Below are 23,048 nucleotides of genomic sequence, written 5' to 3'. Positions count from 1 at the left end.
AGGGACTGGCTCTAATGCAACTACATAATACATGAAGCTGACAAGGATGTGGTCAATCTTCACAGGCCCATTAAAGTCATGCCATCCACAAGCTCTCTGAAGCTACTGCACTTAAGGTCAAATAGTCCCTTCCTCTGCCAGCTTTGATCCTGACCCTGGAGCTAGATGTGAAGCTTGCTTTGGTTCATCGCTGACTACTGTTCGGCTGCTGTCCTGCAGCGTACTGCGTATAGAGCCAGTGGTTGCCTGGCTGCTGCAGGAGCTTCCTTCACTACTGCGCATGAGTAAAAGCCTCCAGGCTTTATCAGCACACATGCAGTTTGGAATCTGTCAGCCTGCTGGCATGTGAAGCTTGACTTCTACCTTGATTACTGAAACCAGATACCCCTCAGTGGTGTGTCATGGAAAGCAGTACCAGCCCTGTTGGTGGGCGTATGTGAATCTGTAGAGGAGAGAAAGTTGCTGTCAGTGAATACAACCAACTGATGCATCTAGGATGTTCTGAAATTAATGTATTGTGTGCATTATTTGAAGCTGACTCTTGAAAATTCTGTATGAATGTTCTAATTATTGTAGATGAAGCATTTCCAATATAATTACAAAATTGTTCATTGCCTCTTTTCTTAGACCAGATGTTGGTTTAAAGACACCACCCCCTTCTTTTTAGACAGCTATTCACAGAAGCAAAAAACTTCTTTCAGAAAATATGCTGAGAAGACAGGTCCAGATTTAACCTCTAGTGTGGTAGTTTAGTCTTGTTCTACCATCTGGCTTGGGACAGAGCTTATGCTTTTGAAGCAAAAGTGTCAGGAGGAGAACTCTTGTTTTTCTTCCTGGAAATAGCTGCTACGTGACAGTATGTGTGTCATAGCTTGAATATCTGGAAGCTGTTAGTCTTAGAAAACATCGCTAGGTCTTGTAAGTGTTAAGGGTTTCATTTTATAAAGAGAGCTGGTGCCATGGGTTTTGTACCTCAAATGTAGTTCCCTTTCAGGTACCTACAGAATAGCAATCCCCTGCATGTTTCACCTACATTTTTTTTTTATTTCTTTGTCTTGGCAGGAATAAAATTAATGTAGGCAAAGTGTCCTTCCAAATTCTACTTGAATGAGCTTATCAGTGAACTGTACAAATGTGATCAACAGGAGCCTTTGCTCCATCAGTAGGAGAGTTTGACTGAGTCAAGGGGAGGAACAGAAAGTGATCCTACCGCTGGCTAGGGCTGAGACTCCAGCACAACTGTCTTGAGCCTAAACAGCACTGAAATATGCTACTTGTTTTCAGTTCAGTAAGAACCCTTGTGTCTTTTTTTCCCTGAGCCACTGGATCAAAACAGCTAGGGCAGACCAAGCTTAGTGCAGGGCCTTGAGGATGACAACAGGACATTATTTTGCTTCAGGTGACTGTGTATTATATAAAGAACCATTCTGTAGCCTTTTTTTCCCAGGGACACTTTAGTTTTTCTTTCACCACACCCATAGCTGCATCAATACAGTCAAAGAAATGTTTCTGTTCTTGACTTACTCTCAAGACCTGGGTGGCCAATTCTGCTTCATGCTTGGTGACACCATAGCTGGTCTAGAGGATGGGCCAGGTCTAGCTTCTGGGAGGGTGGCTGACGAGAAGCCTCCAGGAGCCTTGGCAGAGCAGCCCAGGGAAAGATGCTACTACTCATGCAGGAAGGGCAGCAGAAACATCACCACTTTAGCATTCTGCTTTGAAATGAGCTAGTGACTGACATAAAAGCTATGTCCCGAAGAAATACACAGGCAGCAGTAGAGTAAGCCTTCAGCAAAAAGCACTAGCAAATGAAGGCAAGAGCTAGGAAGGAGGAGGACCCAGCCCTTAGACCTTCAAGCGGGATATTCAGTACAACATATGGCCTCTTCCAAGCTACTTAGTTCTCCTGTGATTTTCTGGGTATCATACAGCTACAGCACGCAGCAAAACATGTTCTGTGCCACTGAAAAATGAAATAAAACACTATTTTCTGACTTCCTGTTGCTTCTATGTGGAATACAGTTTCCCATTTTGGGAATGAACTGAATGGACAGCTGCAGAAATTGAGGATACAGTAGCACAAGATAGCTGCTTCCACAACTACCAGCATAGTAATCCAACATATCATAGCCTGAGTTGATGTTTGCAATTCCTTCCAGTGTTTCAGTTTCAACAACACCAAATTCACATCATCAGGCTTATAGTCCTGTCTATTACAATGATTCTTTCCACTGTATGCTGGGCATGTAGGACTTGTCTTTTCTCCAGAAACCTAGCAGCTCCACTATTCCACAGGTTTGCTGTGAAACTGAGAACGCCCACTGCAGACTCATTTAAGAGCCTGCTCTCATTTTTGCTTCTGCCTGTAAGACTTCAGGGCCCTAACTGTCCTCTCCTCCCTGTGGTTTCCCTACCTGCTACCCAGCAGCAGTGGAAGAAGTTTGCTCAGCCCAGGACAGTAAACTCAATGATCCCAAATCTGCTTTGAACTTGCAGTGTGACGCAAGGTCAAGCAAGCAAGCAACTTGCCCTATGACTTTTTCATTAGCAACTTCATCTGGGAAGACATGTTCCTGCTTCCATTTGTGATTGATTGATGCTCAAAGCATTAATAAGGCACAGTGAGAGAAGTAAGGTTTGATTTAAGCCGTCCTTTTCCAAAACCACAGATTAAAAAGTGCCAGGTTCCGTGTTTTCTTAGGAGGCAAGATGAGCACTATTATAGCGCCCAAAGAATGGGGGACTTCAACCACCCTGATGACAGGACAACACAGCAGGACATAATCAATCCAGGAGGTTCCTGGAGTGCATCAATGAGAACTTCCTAACCCAAATGATAGAGGACCCAACAAGGAGAGGTAGTCTGCTGGACTTCGTACTCACCAAGGGGTTTATTGGGACTGTGAAGGCCAAAGGCAGCCTTGGCTGCAGTGACCGTGAGATGGTGGAGTTCAGGATCCTGAGAGGAAGGAGGAAGGTAAAAACACAAGCTCACAACCCTGGAGTTCAGGAGGGCAGACTTTGGCCTCTTCAGAGATCTGCTTAGAAGCATCCCATGGGATAAGGTCCTGGAGGGAAGAGGGGACCCAAGAGAGCTGGTTAGTATTCCAGGATCACCTCCTCCAGGCTCAAGAGCAGTCCATCCCAGTGAATAGGAAGTCAGGCAGAAATGCCAGGACGTCTGTGTGGATGAACAAGGAACTCCTGGCCAAACTCAAACACAAAGAGGAAGCATCCAGAGGGTGTAAGCAAGGATGGGTAAGTTGGGAGGAACACAAAGACGTTGTCCAAGCATCCAGGGATGAAGTTACAAAATGCTAAAGCTCAGCTGGAGTTGAATCTGGTCAGGGATGTCAAAGCCAACAAGGGCTTCTATAAGTACATAGGTGGGAAAGGCTAGGGAAAATGTGGGCCCGTTGCCAAATGAGATGGGGCACCTGGTGACACAGGACGTGGAAGAGGTTGAGGTACCAAATGCCTTCTTTGCCTCAGTCTTACTAGCAACACCAGCCTTCAGGAATCCCAGGTCCCAGAGAACAAGGGGAAAGTCTGGAGCAAGGAAGATGTACCCTTGATGGAGGAGGATCAGGTCAGGGAAGACAAGCAAACTGGACATATGTAAGTCCATGGGCCCTGATGGAATGCACCCACAAGTGCTGTGGGAGCTGGCAGATGTCATTGCGAGGCCACTCTCAATAATCTTTGATCAATCATGGTTACTGGGGGAAGTGTCCAAAGACTGGTGGAAAGCAAATGTCACTTCTGTCTTCAAAAAGGCCAAGAAGGAGGATCCAGGGAACTAAAGGCCTGTCAGCCTCACCACAGTCCCTGGGAAGGCAATGGAGCTGCTAAACCTGGAAACCATTTCCAGGCACATGAACAAGAAGAAAATCATCAGTAGCAGTCAGCATGGCTTCACCAAGGGGAAGTCATGCTTGACCAACTTGATAAACTTTTACGATGAAGTGACTGGCCTGGTAGATGAGGGGAGAGCAGTGGATATTGTCTACCTGGACTTCAGTAAGGCCTTTGACACTGTCTCCCATGGGCTCCTCGTAGAGAAGCTGTTGATGTATGGGATGGATGAGCAGTGAGGTGGATTGAAAACTGGCTGAATGGCCAGGCCCAGAGGGTGGTGACCAGCGGAACAAAGTCTAGTCAGAGGCCAGTGGCTAGCAGTCAGTGGCCAGGGGTCAGTACTGGCTCCAGTCCTGTTAAACATCTCCACTAATGACCTGGATAATGGGACAGCATATACCCTCAGCGAGTGCAGATGACACAAAACTGGGAGAAGTAGCTGATAAAAGAGAGGGTTGTGCTGCCATCCAGAGGGACCTGGACAGGCTGGAGAAGTGAACTGACAGGAACCTGATGAGGTTCAACAAGGGAAAGTGCAAAGTCCTGCACCTGGGGAGAAACAGCCCCAGGCACCAGCTGGAAAGCAGCTGGGCAGAGAAGGAACCTGGGGGTCCTGGTGGACACCAAGTTGAATATGAGCCAGTGATGTGCCCTTTCTGGAAAGAAGGCTAATGGTATCCCAGTTGCCAGTAGATTGACAGAGGTGACCCTTTCCCTCTACTCAGCACTGGTGAGGCCACACCTGGAGTACTGTGTCTGGTTTGGGGCTCCCCAGTGCAAGAGGGACACGGACATACTGGAGAGAGTCCAGCAAAGGGCCACAAAGATGCTGAAGGGACTGGAGCACCTCTCCTATGAGGAAAGGCTGAGACAGCTGGGACTGTTCAGCCTGGAGAAGAGAAGGCTCGGGGGGATCTCATCAATGTATATAAATACCTGAAGGGAGGGTGCAAAGAAACAGAGCCAGGCTCTTTCCAGTGGTGCCCAGTGACAGGACCAAAGGCAACGGGCACAGACTGAAACACGGGAGGTTCCCTCTGAACATCAGGGAGCAGTTTTTACTGTGAGGGTGACCAAGCATTGGCACAGGTTGCCCAAGGAGGTGGTGGAGACTCCAACCCTTCCAACCTCAGACATCCTGTCATTCTGTAAATAAAACTTGAAAAGAACACTTAGTTGTTGATTTGGCTTACAAAGCTTCTAATCTGGGAAGATGGGAAAGGCTTAACTAGTTGGCAGCAGCACATCCCTGCTCCCAGACAAGCAAATGCCATTTCCTGCCCAACAAAGCAGAGCCCATATCAGAATTTGTTGCTACACAGGGAGCAGTTTTATAGGCTCAGGGACACAAGGAAACTGAAGAGGGCTTCATTACCCCACTTCATAATGCAAGAAGCACCTGTTATAGGTAAAATTGTTATGCTCCCTTCAGTTCAGCAGCATCCATCTCCTTGTATCTTGCTCCATGGGGAGCCAACGAATTCCCACATATGATTACTTCTCTGCTCCTGAAGTAAAGCGTTTTGCTCCCTTTCTCCTTCGGATTCATCTAAAATCTATGCTTTTCCCCCTGACATTCAGATCCAAGTTTGCTCAGCCTGTCTCTCACAAGTTGCCACGATCCAGGAGGTTGTAGGCTTTATTTACAGGTATCCAGAGAACACACACAGGAGTCCACACTGGAGATGGAGTAATCAGGCTTAAAAAGGACTCCCGAAACCCATGCAGACACTAGGCAGAAAGTGAAGAAAAGCTGTACTTGAAGAGTGTTTATAACTGACTTTTAGCATCATCTTTCCTATAAATCTCTGCAACATATTTTCTTCCTCTTCTTATCTCAGACTGAACACTGGTGTTACCAAGCTGCCCCGAATTAGAGACAGGCCCTCACCCATGCTCATGGTTCAAAATCCTCAGCAACATGCAGAATCACAGATTCACATGGGCTGGCAGGCACCCACAGAGATTGTCTAGTCTCTCAGACCACATGAGAATTTGGCTGCTTTGTAAGACATTCACAAGGGATCTTTTCCTTTTGAGATCAAGTCTTCATTTTCAGCTGATCTCTCTAAATCTTACAAGGACTCACGGGAGGGTTTGATTTTTCTTTGCGGAGGGCAAGCTGGTAGTGGTATCAGAGCAGGACACCTCGTATCTACATGCCCACCTTACCTGGACAAAGTATTACCCCAATAACACTAAAAAAAAAGTTACATCCACCACTTGCATAACTGTGCAGGAACCTAAGCTCACTTATTAATTGCCGAGATGGCAGTAGCTCTTCCACATACATTCTGGAAGCACATACAGGCAGCTGATTCCACCTGAGCAAGGCTGAAAATTCATTGATCTCCAGTTCAGAAACAGGAGCATGCACTTTCATTACATGATGCTCCCCCCACAAAGCATTTTGCACTCCTCTCTGTATGATGGAACTCACCAGCTCCAAGCAAAATAATTCAAGAATAAAGCAAGGCCAGGCCCACGGGTGAACGATGCTTTATTTAATATTAGTTAAATCACTAGATGTTGCCTTGTTCAAGTCTTACATGCAGGTAAGTGGCATAACACCTGGCTGATTCTCCAGAGAGAAAATGTCTTCCTAGATTACATTAAAAAAATTAACATTTGCATTTAAAAAAAATTACATTTTACATTAAAAAATGTAACATTTTCAATATTGTCATTGTACTTTTGTGCCAACTGCCAGCTATTTTACAAATTACAGCTGCAGCCCAGGAAGTAAGTTTTATCATTGCCCTTTCATAAGTATTAGTAGATGTAGCTTTTCTGTCTTGAGTATTTGATGCAATAAACTCTGAAACTTTTAAATAAAAAGCATAAGAAATGCCAGATTTTCTCACATTTTTAAGCTAGAGAATGTATTTCAATCTTTAAACATTCAGGATTCTGACAGTGTTATTTGCTACACAACTACTTGCTTTTAAAGAACAATGTAAGATATAGTTTACATTGAGGATTAGCAGTTCTGTACAATCTGAAAGCAAAATGAACCATTAGATAATATTAAAAATATTTTTTCAAGATCTCCTGTATTGGAAGTACTAATTGCCAATGGAGCTTGTCATATATTTCTGACACACCAGCATCTTTTCAGGCAGGAAAAATAATCACTTTTTGCTACTTCAAAAATAACTTTATTGCCATATCTAAGGAGCTTAGATATTCTTTAGCATTCTAAGGAATTTAGATATTGCCATATCTAAAAAACAACTTAGGATTTAAAACACTACAGCTAAACATAGAACTAAACGCTACAGTTGTAGTGAACAAGCAATGCTATGTGGGAAATTAAGCTGAAATTTTTCTGCATTTCCTTATACCAATATGGACATAGACCAATCAAGTGCACCGGTCAGTGCTGAAGGACGTCAGTCACCAGTTGACAACCAATACTTGCATTAGGATCAAGCCCTCCAGCTGAAAAAAAAACTGTGAGGTGATACAAATTGGAACTAATTTATTAAGTCAAAGAGAAGTTATTACTGTTTGAAAAATTACTGTGGCAGGAAAGCATTCCACAAGAGATGAGGACAGGAAACAGTGTGGCAGATTCAAATCTGCATGCGTTTGTCTCATCATTACAGACAAAACCTCATTTTTTGCTGCATCCTAGAAAAACTATGGTCAGACTTCAGAAGATTCTGGTGTACATTCACAACAGTGTGCATTAGTGAGGATCTCAAACAGAATCATCATCTGCTCCAAAATGAAGAGCCTGGAAGTTTCTTTTTATCATAGTGTGGGACCTAAGTATCACCTTAACTAGGTCCACAGGTATATGAAATTTAAAAAAAATCTTATAAATAATTATTTAAAGCTTAAGTATGCCATGCCCTTTTGGGAAAATAGGAAGCTAAACTGAGTAAACTGTAAAAAAACAAAACAACTGCAGCATGTGCAGCATCACAGCACTACGAACTTGGCCTACATAAACCTGCTTTTGCACGTTTTAAAATATTGATCCCCTGAGGCCTGCTTCAGTTAAAGCTGGACTGAAGACATTATGCACTTATAGGAAGAGGGCCCAGGTAATAATTCCTTTTAGCCTGGAAGTGAAGTAAAACAAAATAAAAAAAACAAAAACAAACAAAAACACCAAAACCAACCAAACAAAAAAACCCACAAAACCAAACAAACAAACAAAAAATCCCCCAAAAAAACAACTACCTCTCACTGCCACATTAGGCAGGTTTTTAGCAGGAAGTGCTGCGAGATGGGGAACAAGAGTTTCGTTCCGAGGAAGCTGTGTGACACTACTTAATAACTGGAAAAACTATAGTGAAAATTGAACACAGCAAAACCCGCTGGACTAGAAAAGCTTCTGCCTTCAAGCTGAGGACAGAGTAGCTTCATCTGCATTCCAGGAAAACTGTGCCTTTGTTTCAGCAGCGGAGAAGAGACAGCTTTCCTATTCCACAAGCTTCACGCAAATAAGAAAACATTTTACTGTATTCTAGGAAGTCAGCAACGACATGTAAGTGTGTATAGTTCCTAGCTCATTCAACTTTATAAACACTGTAGGAAGGGTACAGACTTCAGGAGACAGAAAAAACACTCTCACTGAAGTTGCTTCAGCTACTCTGGTAAAAATAAGAGTATTTGAAATTAACTGATGCTATATTTAAGTATCAATCTACCTAACTTTAGACCAAGAAGTAAAAAAGTCATTCTCTGGAAACTGGAACTGAAAATTGAGCATTAGACCTTGTTAAAGCACAAACATCAATAGCCTGCACCTAACAGGCACACTTCATAGCTCATTGTAAAATAGAGCTATGGCTTCCAGAGCTTGAGGAGGCCATCCTCACTGTAAGTGGCAATCAGGTTCTGGTGGGGGTGATGAGCAATGCCAATGACATCCTTTTCATGAACCTAGAGAATAAGCAGAAAGATGCATCAGGATATTCTTCCTTTAGCAGATTCACACCAAATATTATGTTCAAATGAGAACTAGAGGAAAGCTGGACTGAGGTTTAACATGCTTTGTGCATACAGCAAAAGCAGAACATACCCCCCCCCCCAATATTAAGTTCCAGTTGCAAAGAATTTTTGTAATAGCAGGTACTTTTTGTTGGGCAAGGGAAGGTTCAGTGAAAGTTTACATACACCAAAATCCATGACATCTAAGTGTTCCCTGTTAAATTTAGACATTCAAGCTGGTATCCCTCTTTAGTTTAATCCAAGGCAAGTTTAAGCCTGACAGCTTTAAATGTGACAGCTTGGTCAGATTCTCTATCAGCCAGAGCCCAGGTCAAGACATGGTCTAGTTCAAATAAGCTTGAACCAATTCACTCTGGCTCGGTGGGTAAGAATTTTCGTAACTTTTAAAAGTAAAATGGTTCTAAAAAAACCTAAAGACATTCTACAGCCAAGTGTTCTGGAATGAGTTTGTTACCAATCGCGGCTGCTAGAGGTGAAAGATTCCTTGATACGAGACTTCTCCTTATGGACTTCATAAATAACGAACCTTTAGATCATCCTTGTGTTTAGAAGTCTGCAAAAGCTCAAAACTAAGAACTTACAGTCAGAGTTCTCTCCAGCTTGCCAGTCACTGTGCTAAAGCAATAGAGCACAAAATCTTCACCAACACAGTAGATCCATTCACCACGAGGTGAAAGCGCACAGCAGACAAAGTCACCACCTTCTCTCTTACCGGAGCTAAAGCTTCTCACAATCTGTAAAGATACCCCCCCAAAAATATTGGGCAGGATTAAACCACAGCACATCATTACTATGTCCAGGGCAAAAATACTTGGGCAGTACTAGGTCTGTTTAGAACACAGGGTCTCCATAGCTGCAATAACTTTATGCAACTCAAGCTGTTCTATAACCTGGGTACAGAATAGCTTGTCATGAAAGCAAACTGGAGAAATCAGGTTTAACCCAAGGCTAGGTTATTAGCTAGGGTTTTAGCATTCTTAAAATGACTGAGATAGACAGACTTGAAAGGACACCAGTAAGATCACATACTTGTCCTTGCATATTCATAATGACGACTGTATTCGATCTGTTGCAAACAACGAAGTGTTCTGGGTTTTTAGGCAGCAGAATGACACTGTTCACAGTAATGTCTGTCCCAGCAGTACTGCCAAGAGATTTGAAGGTGTTTGAGCACTCCGTCGTCTTCACATTCCAAACCTAGTATGAAAAATAAATGTAAAACCAATTAGCTTTAAAAAAATTAAACAAAAATAAGCTGATTCAGGATACAGCATTCAGATTTTTTAAGGCTCCTGAAGGAAAATATGAATTCCAAAAATTGTAGTTTACAGCCGATTTAAAAAAAAAAATTATCACATCTACTTTGATGTGTGGACACCATAAATGATTTCACTACAACTGAACTGAAAGTGAATTTCCATTATCCAAATTCAGCCTGGCTCCCTTTCACTAAGCATATTCTCTGAGGGGTGAGTCCAGACTTGTTTTCTGGTTTTATCTGGTATCTGTGAATATACATGCAGCCTCTGCACATGCAATTTGCCTTACATAAGACAGACATGAAAGTCACTGAAAAAGCAAAGCCTCACTGATATTGGTGAAAGATGTCCCAGCTTAGAGCTGCTTCAGGCTCAACACCAGGCTGTTCTAGCTGTTTAGAAACAGGAAATGGAACTGCTTGTTTAATATTTAACGTAAAATGTAACTCACCATCTGTGGAATACGTTTGCTGTTTACATACTAGTACGATCAAAATGAAAGATACCACCTTCTTATGCTATTCCCATGATTGAGGCAGTCTAGCAAGGAGTGCAAGTTTGAAGTAACACCCCATTTAATATGAGCAAAATCTATGACGCTCTCCTAGGCCACATCTATAAACTGGATCTGTTTACCCGCCGCCCCCCCCTGCACTGCATCGATGCCCTACTTAACGTAGCTGTTTCTATATTCATTTATTTATTTATTATTAGTCAGTAATGCCCTGTACACAACAATGCTTTACTCCTCGTCACTACTACACGCTGAGTAGTTCCATGCTTTGCTGAGGCTAGAAGCCAAAACTATCACTTTTACAATCAGTTTCATTAATGCTAGATTACCTAGCTTGCCCAGAAAGGGACTCCTAAGCACCAAGAAATAAACAGGTGTCCAACACAGTAAGTAAGAAAACGCCATTATTTCAGACAAGGGAATCCCCACATTCTAGAACAAGAGGTGTCATAGTCAATTCTATTTCTAGAATAAAGCAGGAACAGGCAGGTAAGTACTGCACTTATGTCCTCCTTTGATAAATACAGCAGAAACATGCTCTGCAGCAGTCTGTGTGCACAGTATGAAACTTCATCAGCTCTCACTTACACCAATCTACAGCAAAGGTCACAAGCAGAAAGACTTATTATTACAGACAACCCCAAGTCTTTCTCCAATGTCTGCAACAGTTACAACAAATCAGCCACAACATGCAAAGAGTCTGAATATGTTATTTACAAAGAATAAATGCTCTTACCTTCACTGTGCCATCAGAGGATGCGCTGATAATATAGTGGCCGTCCTGGGTAAAAGTAGCTTCATTGACGAAGGAAGAATGACCACGGAATTCCTTTAAAGTTTTCCCAGATTTTAAACCATGAATCCTGTCACACAAGAGAAGTCACAACTGGGTGAGAAACTGAGGTAGTCTGAACCACCCTCTGGCTTCACCGTATTTTAAATCTGAGATACCTTTGATAGGCAACAGTAAAAAGTGCCAAAAATCCACAAGCCATCTGTCTTTATCACAAGCCCCTTTCATCAAAAACATTATGTGTTCCTGTGAAAAGCTTGGGGAAATACCATCAACCTTCAGCCTCAAGGACTTGTATGTAATATACACTGTACATATCAGAAGACAGGGCTATGAAAAGGCAAACTATGATACTATGAAGACAAAACAAAAGTTACAGAATTAAGTCTGGAAGTCTCTAGTCCAACAGACTCCTCAACTTTAAGTCAGGTCAGCTTGCTCAGGGCCTTGACCAAGGTCTTATCCAGTTAAGAAAAATTATTTCCTTACACCCAGCCAGAATTTTTATCTTTTGGAGCTGTTGCCATTGCCTCTTACTGTGCAACTCTGCAAAGAGTTGCACAGAGCTCAGTCACCTAGAAGGAAATTATACTGCTAATCTGTATCAGCCTTAAATTGTAGTACCTACTGGCTACAGAAATAGCAGTCTGAAGCCTTGAGAATGAAATTCCTTATTCCATTCGAGGCTTGCTGTACTTGATTCAACATCCAACCTTACATAGTTTCAATTAAAACGCCTATGCTATAGTTCATATATATAGGATTTAAACACATTAATATCTCTCATTAATGTTTTGTAAAGCGTTCACTGTGCAGTTGCCTCCAGATCCACATTTCTCCATTTCCATCTAAAGCAGTACCATTGATACCATTGGGTTTTACAGCACAGGCAGGAGCCTAAAGCTATTAAACATATTACATAATCCCATTCAATTAAACATAAAATATATACAGTAATCAAGCACTGATCAATCTGATTCACAATGCAAGTTCCATATCCTGCAACTCGATTTTGAAAAATGAGGAAGCTGGAAACCTTGACAAACCAGACAGATGGACTGAGAGAAACCTCATGATGCTGAGAACAGATTGTTACAGAACCACCTCAGGCATCGGAATCAACTGGGGGCTGACCAGCTGCAGAGGAGGTCTGCAGCAAAGGACCCGGCAGGTCTTGGGGAGAGCAAAGTGAAAGCCAGCAGCACGCTGTGGCATTGAGGAAACCCAGCCACACACCAGATGCATTAGGAGAGGCATGGTCTGCAGATCAAGGTTCCCCCCCACTTGGCAGAGGCATAGCCACCTCTGGAGGACTAGTTTTGGGCCCCCACTAAGGGGCCACTAAAATGGCCAGAGGGCTAGACCACATGATGCATGAGGAGAGGCTGAAAGGGCTGGGTGTGTTCAGCCCAAAGAACTGAAAGTTCAGGAGCATCTAATTGCCATCTTCCTTGTAGACAAAAAAGTTACACAAATTATTATTAAGTAAGTGAGAATAACCCCAAAGAAGAGAAATAACTGTGAACTAGACAAAACTGATATAAGCTGCTTTCAACTGCAGCAAAGAGTCTGTGTAGCAATAGAAGAGCTTTGTGGCAAACCAAATCTACCCAGCAGTGAGCAAATTCCACTCAGTAACAAGACACCAAATAGGTGCAGGATCAAAATTACTGCACTACACAAGTGTTAAGCAACACTTTCCAGATGCTAAGAGCTGCAGAAACAAGGGTTTGATGAGGTTGCGCCCATCTGGTAACTTAGATTAGAACAGAGTTTCAGTATTTTTGTGACTATTCGCTAGTATTAAAAGTTAAAATTAATTTTCATTCTTGCTTTTATCCACCCTGGAATGATCCTTAAAAAAAAAAAAAAATACATCTAAAGTCCTTACTAAACACCTGAAAAATTGTAACTATGTGGTTAACATCACTACCTAGCAAGTTTTCACAGAATATATGGAGTCAGGTTCTTCTCAGAGGTGCACAGCTAAAGGACAAGAGGCAAAGGGCACAAGTTACAAAGGAAAAAAAACAAACCAAACCAAAACAAAATGTCTTTCCTTATGTCCAAACAGGATTTTCTCCAAGAGGCTTGTACAGCCCTAGGACAGATGCCAAGAGAAGCAGTGGGGTCTCCACCCATGGAGATTTTGAGAACTGAGCTGGACAAGGCCCTGAGCAAGCTGTCCTAACTGAAAGGTTGGTTGTGCTTTGAGAAACATACTGGACTAGAGACCTCTAGAGGTACTTTCTAAATTAAACTATTTTATAATTTACGCCTAGTCTGCCGTTGCACGTTGCACAGACACTTGAGCTTCTTAGAGCACAGATGCAAGCCTAACCACCTTCATACCTGTCCCACAACAATCCATTGCATTATCATGTTGTTGCTTAATGGAATATCTGCACACCAGGTAAGCTGCAGTAACTGTATGCATGCTAGTGTTAGCCGTGGAAAGTGTCAGGTAATGCCAAGTCTGTTCAGTTTAGCCCAGCCACACTAAGAGGGATGTACTTCGTTGGATTTTCTGCAGACAGACCTCATATCCAACCACTGTAACTGAGCTGACACACTATCAACTTGCTAAACTACACTAACTGCATTGCGTACTAAAGCAACTCCAAAGTTTGTAGAAAGACTCAACTCCCATTCTTGGGTTCACAAGATCTCAGCCTATGGGTCTTCAACATCATGAACAGTTTCACTGCCCAAAAGGAATGCCACAGACATTGGGAAATTGAACTACACAGATTGTTTAGAAAAACCCACAGCTCATATCCCAACATAGTACTGGTGCTACACAGCAAAGGATGGTTTGCATGACAAACAGAAAGAATTCCCATGCCCAAAAGCAGAACTGCAGAGACAGCCTGGAGAAGTGGCAATTGCCTTTTGGGAGCGAAGAGAAAAATAATCCTGTCTCTATGGCGCTTTTTCATCACTGAAAGAAGTTTTTTTCTCTTGCCAGCATAAATGTATAAACCATCTGGCCACATGATTTTTCACTAACAGATTCCAAAACAGCGGTACATGTCAGAGAATCACAGAATAACTTAGGCTGGAAGAGACTTCAGAAGACCTCTATTCCACTGCTCTCCTCAAAGCAATGGCAACTTTAAAGTCACTCATGTCTTGTTCAATTTAGCTTTGAAATTCTTCAAGGGTTGAGATCTCCCCCTAGCCTGACCCAACTCTCTCAGCATTGTCCAAGCACTGCTTCTTTCTCAAGGGGGAAAAAAAAAAAAAAAGCTTTTTCTTATAATACAATCAGAATTTCACTTCCTGGAGGTTGTCTCTTGTAGGAGCTGTGCACGTGAGAAGAGTCTGGCATTGTCTTATCTATGACTACCTCTAGATGAGGCAACTAGGTCCCTTCTCAGCCTTCTTTTTCCACGCTGATCAGGCCCAGCTCTCTCAGCCTTCCTTTATACACCATGTACATCTGAAGAGACACTCACATCACAAAACAGCACCCTAAAGCACAGGAAAGGCTGTACTGCCATTTCCAGATACAAATTGCAACTCCCATTCTTGAAGCTCTCAGGGTCCATCAGTCTGGCTGTCTTCCAGGGTTGGATCTCTAGTATTCCATGTCAGACTGGGAAGAATAGATGCCCAAATGCCAAATATTTTCTTTGGGTCCTTCTTCCTCTTGTTCCCACTCTAAAGAGAGTTCTCTGGATCCAAGAGAGATAGAGGGGTGGATCTGGGGGCTGGGACTACAGAGATGAATTCAGGGTATGAGCTGGGACAAGAACCCCTTTATGGTAAGGGCTGGTAATGCATGACTTAGGGAACAGCAACACGATGCAAAGTGATCATCCCTGAATGTGTAGGGATGCTCCTTCTCTCCTCTCACTCACATGCAGCTCACAGGGACACACAGACCCTCATTCAAGCCCATGGGAGAGCGACGACTATTGCTAATTGAGATTCCCAAGAACTTTCGGACTTTTGGAAATTTTGCTCTATTCAGCAACTATCAGGAGGAAGCAGAGAAGATGCATCAAAATACTTAAAGCTGCTCTCAGAGATTTCTTTAGATAGTAGAAAAATAAGAGCCCATGATAGTGCTTCACAAGGAAAATAAACTGGATGGAACCAAATACTGTCATGTCATCTATTAAAGCTAATGAGTATGATTAGGCTGTTTAAAAAAATATCATCCTGCTATCCACAGATCTTTTTTATCCTAAGCTTATTATAAAAAAGGTTGGTTTTTGAAGGTTGACACACCTGTTTCTTAAGCTAGGAGTCTCCCAGAAAGAAAACGTGCAAGGTCAATGTAAATGACAATAGAGCAGAAGTACTCGGCCCCTAGCCCTGGAATAATGCAAGTTAAGCAAGGTGAAAGGTCAAACTTTCAAACTGTTCCTCTCCAACCCTCAGCAGTCATGCTCTCCAATTAGTATTAAAACGTAATGCAAAGGATCAAATCCCAGGTCAAGTAAATCTATATTCAAAAGTTTTAACTGCTTAATGTGAAAATTGTTTTGTTTTCTCCTGCACATTCTCAGTTTATTTACCTGATTGTCTGATCAAAAGAAGCACTAAGAATTTGGCTGCTGTCCTTAGAGAAACTGAGGCACGTAACACCTTTACTGTGTGCTCGTTCAAATCTTCTCAGACACTGACCACTCTGGATTTTCCACACCTGGAGAGGAAACAGCAAAGGAAGTAGAGGTGGTTACTTTGTTATGAGATCACAGAAGCTTAAACATCAGAGCCAATACGTATCTGCTTCTGAGCCATGCTAAACTTCATTTGTTTTTAAATGGAATTGCAACATTACTGCAATTGCAAATGAATCTTTCAGGTCACCACCTCTACCATCGTACAGTACAAAAAGGTTTGTACCTTGATCTTTCCATCTTGTGCTCCAGTTGCTAGCATTTCTGTATCTCTACTGAAGCACATGCACAGCACTGCATCATCCATCATCATAAAATTATCTTGTGCCTGGTACTTCAGATCCTAAATGAAAACAGAAGATCCACCAGTCAAAATAGTGAATTCAGTGAAATATATTTTAAGGCAAAGTGCAAAAGTACTAACAATTTTAAGTTATAAAATATAACTGAAGTTATCACCAAGCAGACCTCCCAGCCTTGTAACAACAGGGAAGTGCTCTTGTCAACCATTTTAGAGGCAACAATGATGATCCAGAAAGGTAAAAAAACATGTTATTGCAGAGGAAAGTCTATGACAAACCAGACAATTAAACCCACGTAAAGATGCCAGACTGACATTTGAATCACCCAAGCAGACATCCTTTTCAGATTCACAGTCCCTTGAGAAATAAAAACAAACATAAAGTATAATCTCAAAGAATAAAACCAGGTGCTCTGGCCAATGAACTATCCATGTGAAATAAGGCACAACTTACCTTCCTAATCTTTCCAGTAGTGAAGTTCCATACTTCAATAAAACCATCCACAGAGCCAGTAACCAGATACTGTCCATCTGGGGAAAATCGAGCACACTCCACATGCGACTTCTGCCCAAACTGTTTTATAGAAGAATATAAATTAAGTCTAATAAGCAATTTAAAATAAGCAACTCATTAAAACAAAACTGTAGCCTCATTTTGGTGGCAAAAATACAGTATTTGCTAGAGGTATGCATTCACAAATTTAATATTAAGGTACAAAAAAACCTGTCAATACCTACATACTAGCAAACAAAACACCCCCTCATTTTGATCTGGTAATATCTGTGAAACTTACATCAAACACTCCAAGCTTACAGCAGCAGTTGGGTTGGTTGTCTTAATATTTTTGTTTTTGCAGTGAATTGTGTATGTTAACAAACACCTTTCCAGTACCCAACATATATACCTAGCAGACTTCAGAAATTCCTGAAGTAGTTCAAGTTGCTTCACTTGGAATGATGTTTCTCCAGTGAAATTTTCACAGAGAATGTTTGGTATTTTTTATATACAATTTTTAAATTTTTTAATTTTAAATTTTTAAATACAAGTGACCATGACAACTGAGTATAGAAAAAAGTTTTCACTAATCAATACAAAAATCCAAGATCAGTACTGGTAAACAAAACAAGTTCTAATAAAGCATTTTTACCAAGCTGCTACTGAACACAACAAAATTGATATCACAAGTTCCAACTCATGAGTTACGAAAAAAATTATGTTCCGTTCATTGTGAGAACTAGTAGAGTTACTACAGTGAACTAACACTTCTCACTGTACAGAACTGCTTAGTGAAGGTGGAAAGCCTTCACAGGCAGAAACTGCCTATTCCATATTGCGAGTGCAGCAAGACAACTACGTCATTACAGCATAGTTTTCTTTCTCTTTTGAAATCTGTATGGTAAAATCCTTAAAAAGGAGATACTGATCATATTAACAGACCTGCTATGTAGTAGTTCATGTAGTAGCAGTAAGTGATTCAACAGAAGCTAATATGCACGCACAGAAGTTTAAGACATGAGTATTTCCTTGCACAAATAAAGAAGGGGACTAAGCAAACAACTTCTGAAAACTGAATGATTCTGAATTGTGAAGTCAAAGAAACAATACATTTATCATATTCACAGATAGCGTGAGCACCCAATCTTGTTAAGGGACATCATTTCAGGCTCTCATAAAAAGTCTCCTATCAGATAAAGCATGGAGAAGTTGTTAAAAAAAAAAAACAACGGGGCAGGGGGGGATGACTTACGAAAAAAAAGAGAACAGAAGAATTCAGACGGTTTACTCTGTCTCCCAACATAAAGCCCAGGAAGGAACAAGCAGCAGTAACACACATAAAAGCAAACAAAACATCACCTTAATATGTCTGCTCAGCTGTGTGGGGAACTTTTCTTCTTCTACGTCTTTCACAGCTGCTTTGCCTCTGAACAAGTCGATTGTCATACCAGGAGGAAGCAGGCCCTGATGTTGCTGCCATTTCAGTGCCTTTTGAGGAGTAGAAAGCCATACAGTTAGGTATTGGTTAACATACATCTTCCTCATCAAAACTTGCTTCTAATTAACACAATACAGCAACAGTTTCTCGTACCCTTACAAATTGTACACCTCTACTGTATGTTTGAGATGCATACACTGCAAACAATTACTTGAAACAAGACTTATTAGATTATGCTTCCTAACTCATGACGACAAACAGAACATTACCCCAAAATGATTTTTGCAAGTGAGAATGACTCAGGCCCACCCTTCTTGTTCTACCTTCAGTACGCAGTATACAGTACGTACATACGCAGTGTGAGTTCAATTTTGCATTAATTTAAATTACCCAACCTGTTGTTTATTTGCCTAGAACTGCATACCTTAAAATTAAAAATTATACATAAGCTTTCTTGGAAGGCACAAGTGAACTTCATTCAAAAGACAGAACCTTAGACAACCCCTTCAGCAGAGAGCTGCCTTCAGTCACAGGACACACGTGTTATGCCGAGAGAATGTATTTGGCATACTTAGAAGCTTAAAAGGTGAGGTGTAAGCCATAAAACAGCAAAATACATAAAAGACTGTCTGCATAGAGTATCAATGAATACATTCTGAGAATCAAAAAACAGTTGTAAGTACAGTAACGGAAACTGTGTGTTAGTATGTACTTTGAAAATAATCTTCTCTATGCGCCGAGTATTTATTCTATAGGAAGAAATCTACCGCTGGAGCGCTGACTTTTCCTACAACCACTAAATCCTTGCCACATGGAGAAAACATCATTTTTAACTGTACCATACGTAACTGTGCAATATTTAAGATTTACTTTTATGGAGTTGGAGAATCAACTATGTCACAGTTAGTTGCATGTGGCAAAGAAACTGACATATGTACTAAAATATTTTTCAAGAATTACCTGCCCCAGCAACGCCATAAGACGAGATGGAGGTACCACGCTGACTTCTCCAGCTAAAGCTTGTGCAATAGCAGCTCTCCGCTTCTCTTTGCTACTTCCGTCTGGGTATGCCTAGAGAGAAGTTATTTTTATTAAGTGATTCGTCGAAACTGTTTTCTGTAAAAACATTCATTGCTCTGAATTGAAGCCCCTTCCAGATGAATTTTCTGTTAGGCCTCCAAAACAGCCCTTCTCTTTAACACCAACCCTTGAAACATTTGGGACATGCTTTCACTAAAAATGCCTGACATAATCAGTCAGAAATAATGCCTTGCTATTATCGTTGTTATACAACAGCAATTTTATTTACAAAATGTACCCTTTCTTCTGCATATATAAGACAGGAAAAGCAAGAAACAGATGTAATCCTGTGGCAGGATACAGGTATAAATCCCCAACCTCCCACCTGGAGTATACTTCAAAACCACTGCTCTGCTGCCTCACGATCAAGTGTTACACATCATTTCCCAAACACTCCATAAAACGTATAAAATCATCAAACTGGGAAGCTGCATGCTCTCACTCCCAGAAAGGAAAAGAAAAGATGTCATAAGCCGTTAGCAACTTGGACCGATGCTAGGGAGGGGTCAAGCAAGATAGCATTGTGAGGTCCCTAGGAAGAGCGTAACATACCTCACGAGGATCAAAGTAAGATCTGGCCAGAAGGTTTTCGAGGTGAATGTACCGCTCTGGCTGAGTTTGCTTTAGCATGATCATGGGATCTGTTTGTCTCAGGAGAGACCTGGCAGCACCTAGTTCCCGGAGCTCAATCAACTCCAGCACAACCTGCATCAAGAGACAAACACGTGGATCAGCAAAGAGCAAGCAGAAAACTCCAGAGGAGCTTCCACCCAGACCAGAAAAGCCCGTACACAGCCTGCACTCGCTCACCTGCTCGTAGAGGTCAATGAGGGTCTTGTCGGGCAGCTTCAGCGACTGTATGGCTTGCAGCACCGTGTCCCAATGCCCGCTGTTGATGTCAGCCACAAAGCTCTCAATACTGTCCACGGTGTTGAGCGACACAGTGGTTTCCTCCTGAAGGGTGGCGAGGGCTCGGTGGAGGCTGTTTTCCTTCAAGTACTGCATGATCAGCCGGATCACACTGCAGGGGAAGGGCGCGCAGTCACCACACCAGCCCCAGGGGCTACCCCCTTCCCCGCACTCCTCCCCAGCCGCCGCAGCCCCGTCCCGCCCGGGTGCCCAGCCGCGCCGGAGCGGGCACCACCGCCGCGACGGCGGCCGCCCTCGTGTCACCCGATCGTGTCCCCCTGGGGACAAACCCTCCCCCACGGCCATGCCGCCCCACAACGGCTCCCGCGCCGGCCCGGATTCACCGTCCTCTCCCGCCACCACCCCGCCGCCGGGACCGGCACCGCCGCCGGGACCGGGACCGGCACCGCCGCCCCTCCCCGCCGCCGCCACACGTACTCGGAGGACTCAATTTCGATCGACATCTTGAGCCGCCGCCACCGCTCAGGACCGACGCTTCTCCGCCTCCACCGCGACCTCCGGCCTTGCGCTCCGCTACTTCCGGTCCGCGCCACGCCGCCTGGCACCGCCCCTTCTACCGGACGCGGCGCTCACGTCACGGGGCGGAGGGGGCGGAGAGCCGGCGACGGGCATGCGCACCGGGACATCCCCGCCCCACGGCGGCGGGTCGGGTCGTGCGCCTCCTGGCGGCGGCGGCCGTCACCGCGGGGGTTGCTGGGGCCGGCGGACGGGGGGGGGTCCCGGGGAGGAGGGTGAGGGCGCCCGGTGCCGCCAGGCCCGCGGTGGGGCCTAGCTGGTGCCCCGTGCCCCGGGCAGCGCCGGGAGACCCCGCAGGCTCCCTGTCCTCGTTGTTACACGTCAGGTAGGTAAGTTGGAATGAATATCGGGCCGCAGGCCTGTGACGTTGCACAAGCAGAACGCAGGCTTCCTGGAAGCGGAATTCCTGATGAGCCGAGTACAGTGCTGACCTGACCCAAGAGAACACGTGAGAAAACAAGCATCAAAAAGGTTGGGACCAGTATTCTCCCAGGAGTGGCTGTCAGTTCTGGGAACTGAAAGGGGTTTGGTTTTATTTTCCTATCCCTCGAAATAGCAGCACTTGAAACAACAGCCGCTTCGGTGACGCAGCAAGCGTAACATCAAGGCAAGAGCACTAGTGGAGTTAACCTGCATAGTTACTGTGCCAGGTTATTTTCCAGTGTTGTCTTAGAAGTATGGTCTGCGCCTTCAGCAGAAGCCTTGTTTGAGTGTTTTACAGTTTGAATACAGAACTCGGGTTTTCCAGCTGGTTTCCCACAGAGCTGCAGTCCACCCACTGTCCTTCACTCCTCAAGATTTCAGAAGATTCCCTGTGGTGACACAGACATGTCGGACTGAAGGTCAGGCCTGGCATGATGTGGAACAGCTCCTTGGCCACCTGCTTCTTTGCATGGGCAGGTTTGCAGATGCAAACCAGGGATCTTACTTGCTGTTTGCAAGCCTTAAGTCAGTGTGAGCTCTGCATTTCAACAGTGTGGTCGTGTGTGAATGACACTGCATAAAGAAATATTTCATTAGTAGGGAAATTAACAGTGTGTCCTGGCTGCTTTAATTATGAACTAAGAATTGGAAAAATGCTGCTGTACCAGGGAGAGCCCTCCGTGACAAGGGGGAACGTGAGAGACAACTGTCCTTTAAACACACAAAGGGTGGCTGTGGCAGTCCATCCGTGCTGCTTGGACTCTGACCGAGGCCAAAAGTCTTGCAGCTTTGGTTAGTGAAGCTCCGGTTAATGCTAGAAGACAGTAAAGCTGACTGTCCCTCCTGGCTGCATGTAGGTGTAGGTGGCCTTGCCAGGAAGGGAGCTCCTGACTCCCTGGGCAAGCACCGAGGATCTTGCTGCTCAGTCTCCCCAGCATGGGGCGCTTCCCACCTGCTCCCAGTAAGTGCCCAGTACCAGTGCTAGACTGCCAGCACATGGGGATGTGAAATCCGCTGTACTCGGCTCCTCTTGGACAGACTTGTTCCTTGCTGTTTTTTTAGGCTTAGCGTACAATTTGCTGGATGAGCCATGGAAAATAGAGCCGTGTGTGAGAAACTGCCTGCCTCTGCCAACGAAAGCTGTTCTTCGCTGTCTCTGTCCCCAGAGTGCTTAAGAAAGTAATCCAATAGCGTAAAGTTGAAAAAATAGTGAGTGAGGCACACGGCTAACGTTTTGCATGCTGTTGTTTCCTTTCCGTGATCCCAACTCATTTTTTTTTAACTGCTATTACAGAGGTGCGGGGATTACTGATGGGAAGTATCAGTTACTCGTTCTAGGCATATTTGTTTTCAATGACAGGTGCATTTATATCTGTTGAAGGTTGTCTTGAAAACAGTTCTGAGCCAGACTGTAACAAAGCAAACCCGTAAAATCCAAAGATGGCAGCTATTTTTGTGCTGGCAGCACATAGGCATCTGGTTCAATCCGTCAGTAAATTCAACTGGTGCTCTCCTGCCTGCCCTCCCTCCCCTGTTACTGGCCTCTAGCAGGAAGAGCCAAACAGGCAGGCTACCTGGTCCTGAACTGTCACAGTCCTCAGGATGGCATTTTTCTGAAAGGTGAAACCGGCACAGGAATGCGCTAACAGGCTGGATGGATGTTGGTGGTATATATCCCATCTGGCCTTCCTTCCCTGATAGCTGCAGAGGGAGGTGGTCACCCCAGCTAAACCTCCTGTGCAGTGAGTCAGAGCTCGCCATGAACTTCATCCGAGAAAAGGGTCCCAACGCACCAAGCGCTGCACAAGCACACGAGAAGCAGACTTTGGCTTTGTGGCTAGACG

At 43.7% G+C, this 23,048-nt stretch overlaps 1 protein-coding gene across 1 annotated transcript; it reads right to left on the bottom strand.

Annotated features, from left to right (window-relative positions):
- Positions 1 to 6,340: 6,340 nt before the first annotated feature.
- On the bottom strand, positions 6,341 to 20,824 carry SMU1 (SMU1 DNA replication regulator and spliceosomal factor). Its single transcript, XM_075526825.1, has 12 exons — positions 20,683 to 20,824; positions 20,146 to 20,356; positions 19,888 to 20,040; positions 19,216 to 19,326; positions 18,177 to 18,305; positions 16,776 to 16,895; positions 16,247 to 16,363; positions 15,916 to 16,043; positions 11,333 to 11,459; positions 9,853 to 10,020; positions 9,405 to 9,557; positions 6,341 to 8,754 (listed from the first exon to the last, which is right to left on the bottom strand). The coding sequence occupies exons 1-12, from the start codon at positions 20,706 to 20,708 to the stop codon at positions 8,656 to 8,658; spliced, it is 1,542 nt and encodes a 513-aa protein (XP_075382940.1). The 5' UTR covers positions 20,709 to 20,824; the 3' UTR covers positions 6,341 to 8,655.
- Between the last annotated feature and the right edge of the window lie 2,224 nt (positions 20,825 to 23,048).

Source organism: Mycteria americana, chromosome Z, assembly GCF_035582795.1.
Source record: "Mycteria americana isolate JAX WOST 10 ecotype Jacksonville Zoo and Gardens chromosome Z, USCA_MyAme_1.0, whole genome shotgun sequence".
Taxonomy (NCBI): Eukaryota; Metazoa; Chordata; class Aves; order Ciconiiformes; family Ciconiidae; genus Mycteria; species Mycteria americana.
Note: the sequence above shows the minus strand (reverse complement) of the source record. Positions and strands in the feature narration are given on the sequence as shown.

Bases quoted from the DNA above. Each gene is read 5' to 3' on its own strand.
- SMU1 (XM_075526825.1), bottom strand. From the start codon at position 20,708: ATGTCGATCGAAATTGAGTCCTCCGA. The intron at 18,306-19,215 runs GTAATTCTTGAA...ACTCCTCAAAAG, and splicing joins TTATGGCGTTGCTGGGGCAG to GCACTGAAATGGCAGCAACA. The intron at 11,460-15,915 runs GTAAATAAACTG...CTTGTGTGACAG, and splicing joins TCTTTTGATCAGACAATCAG to GATTCATGGTTTAAAATCTG.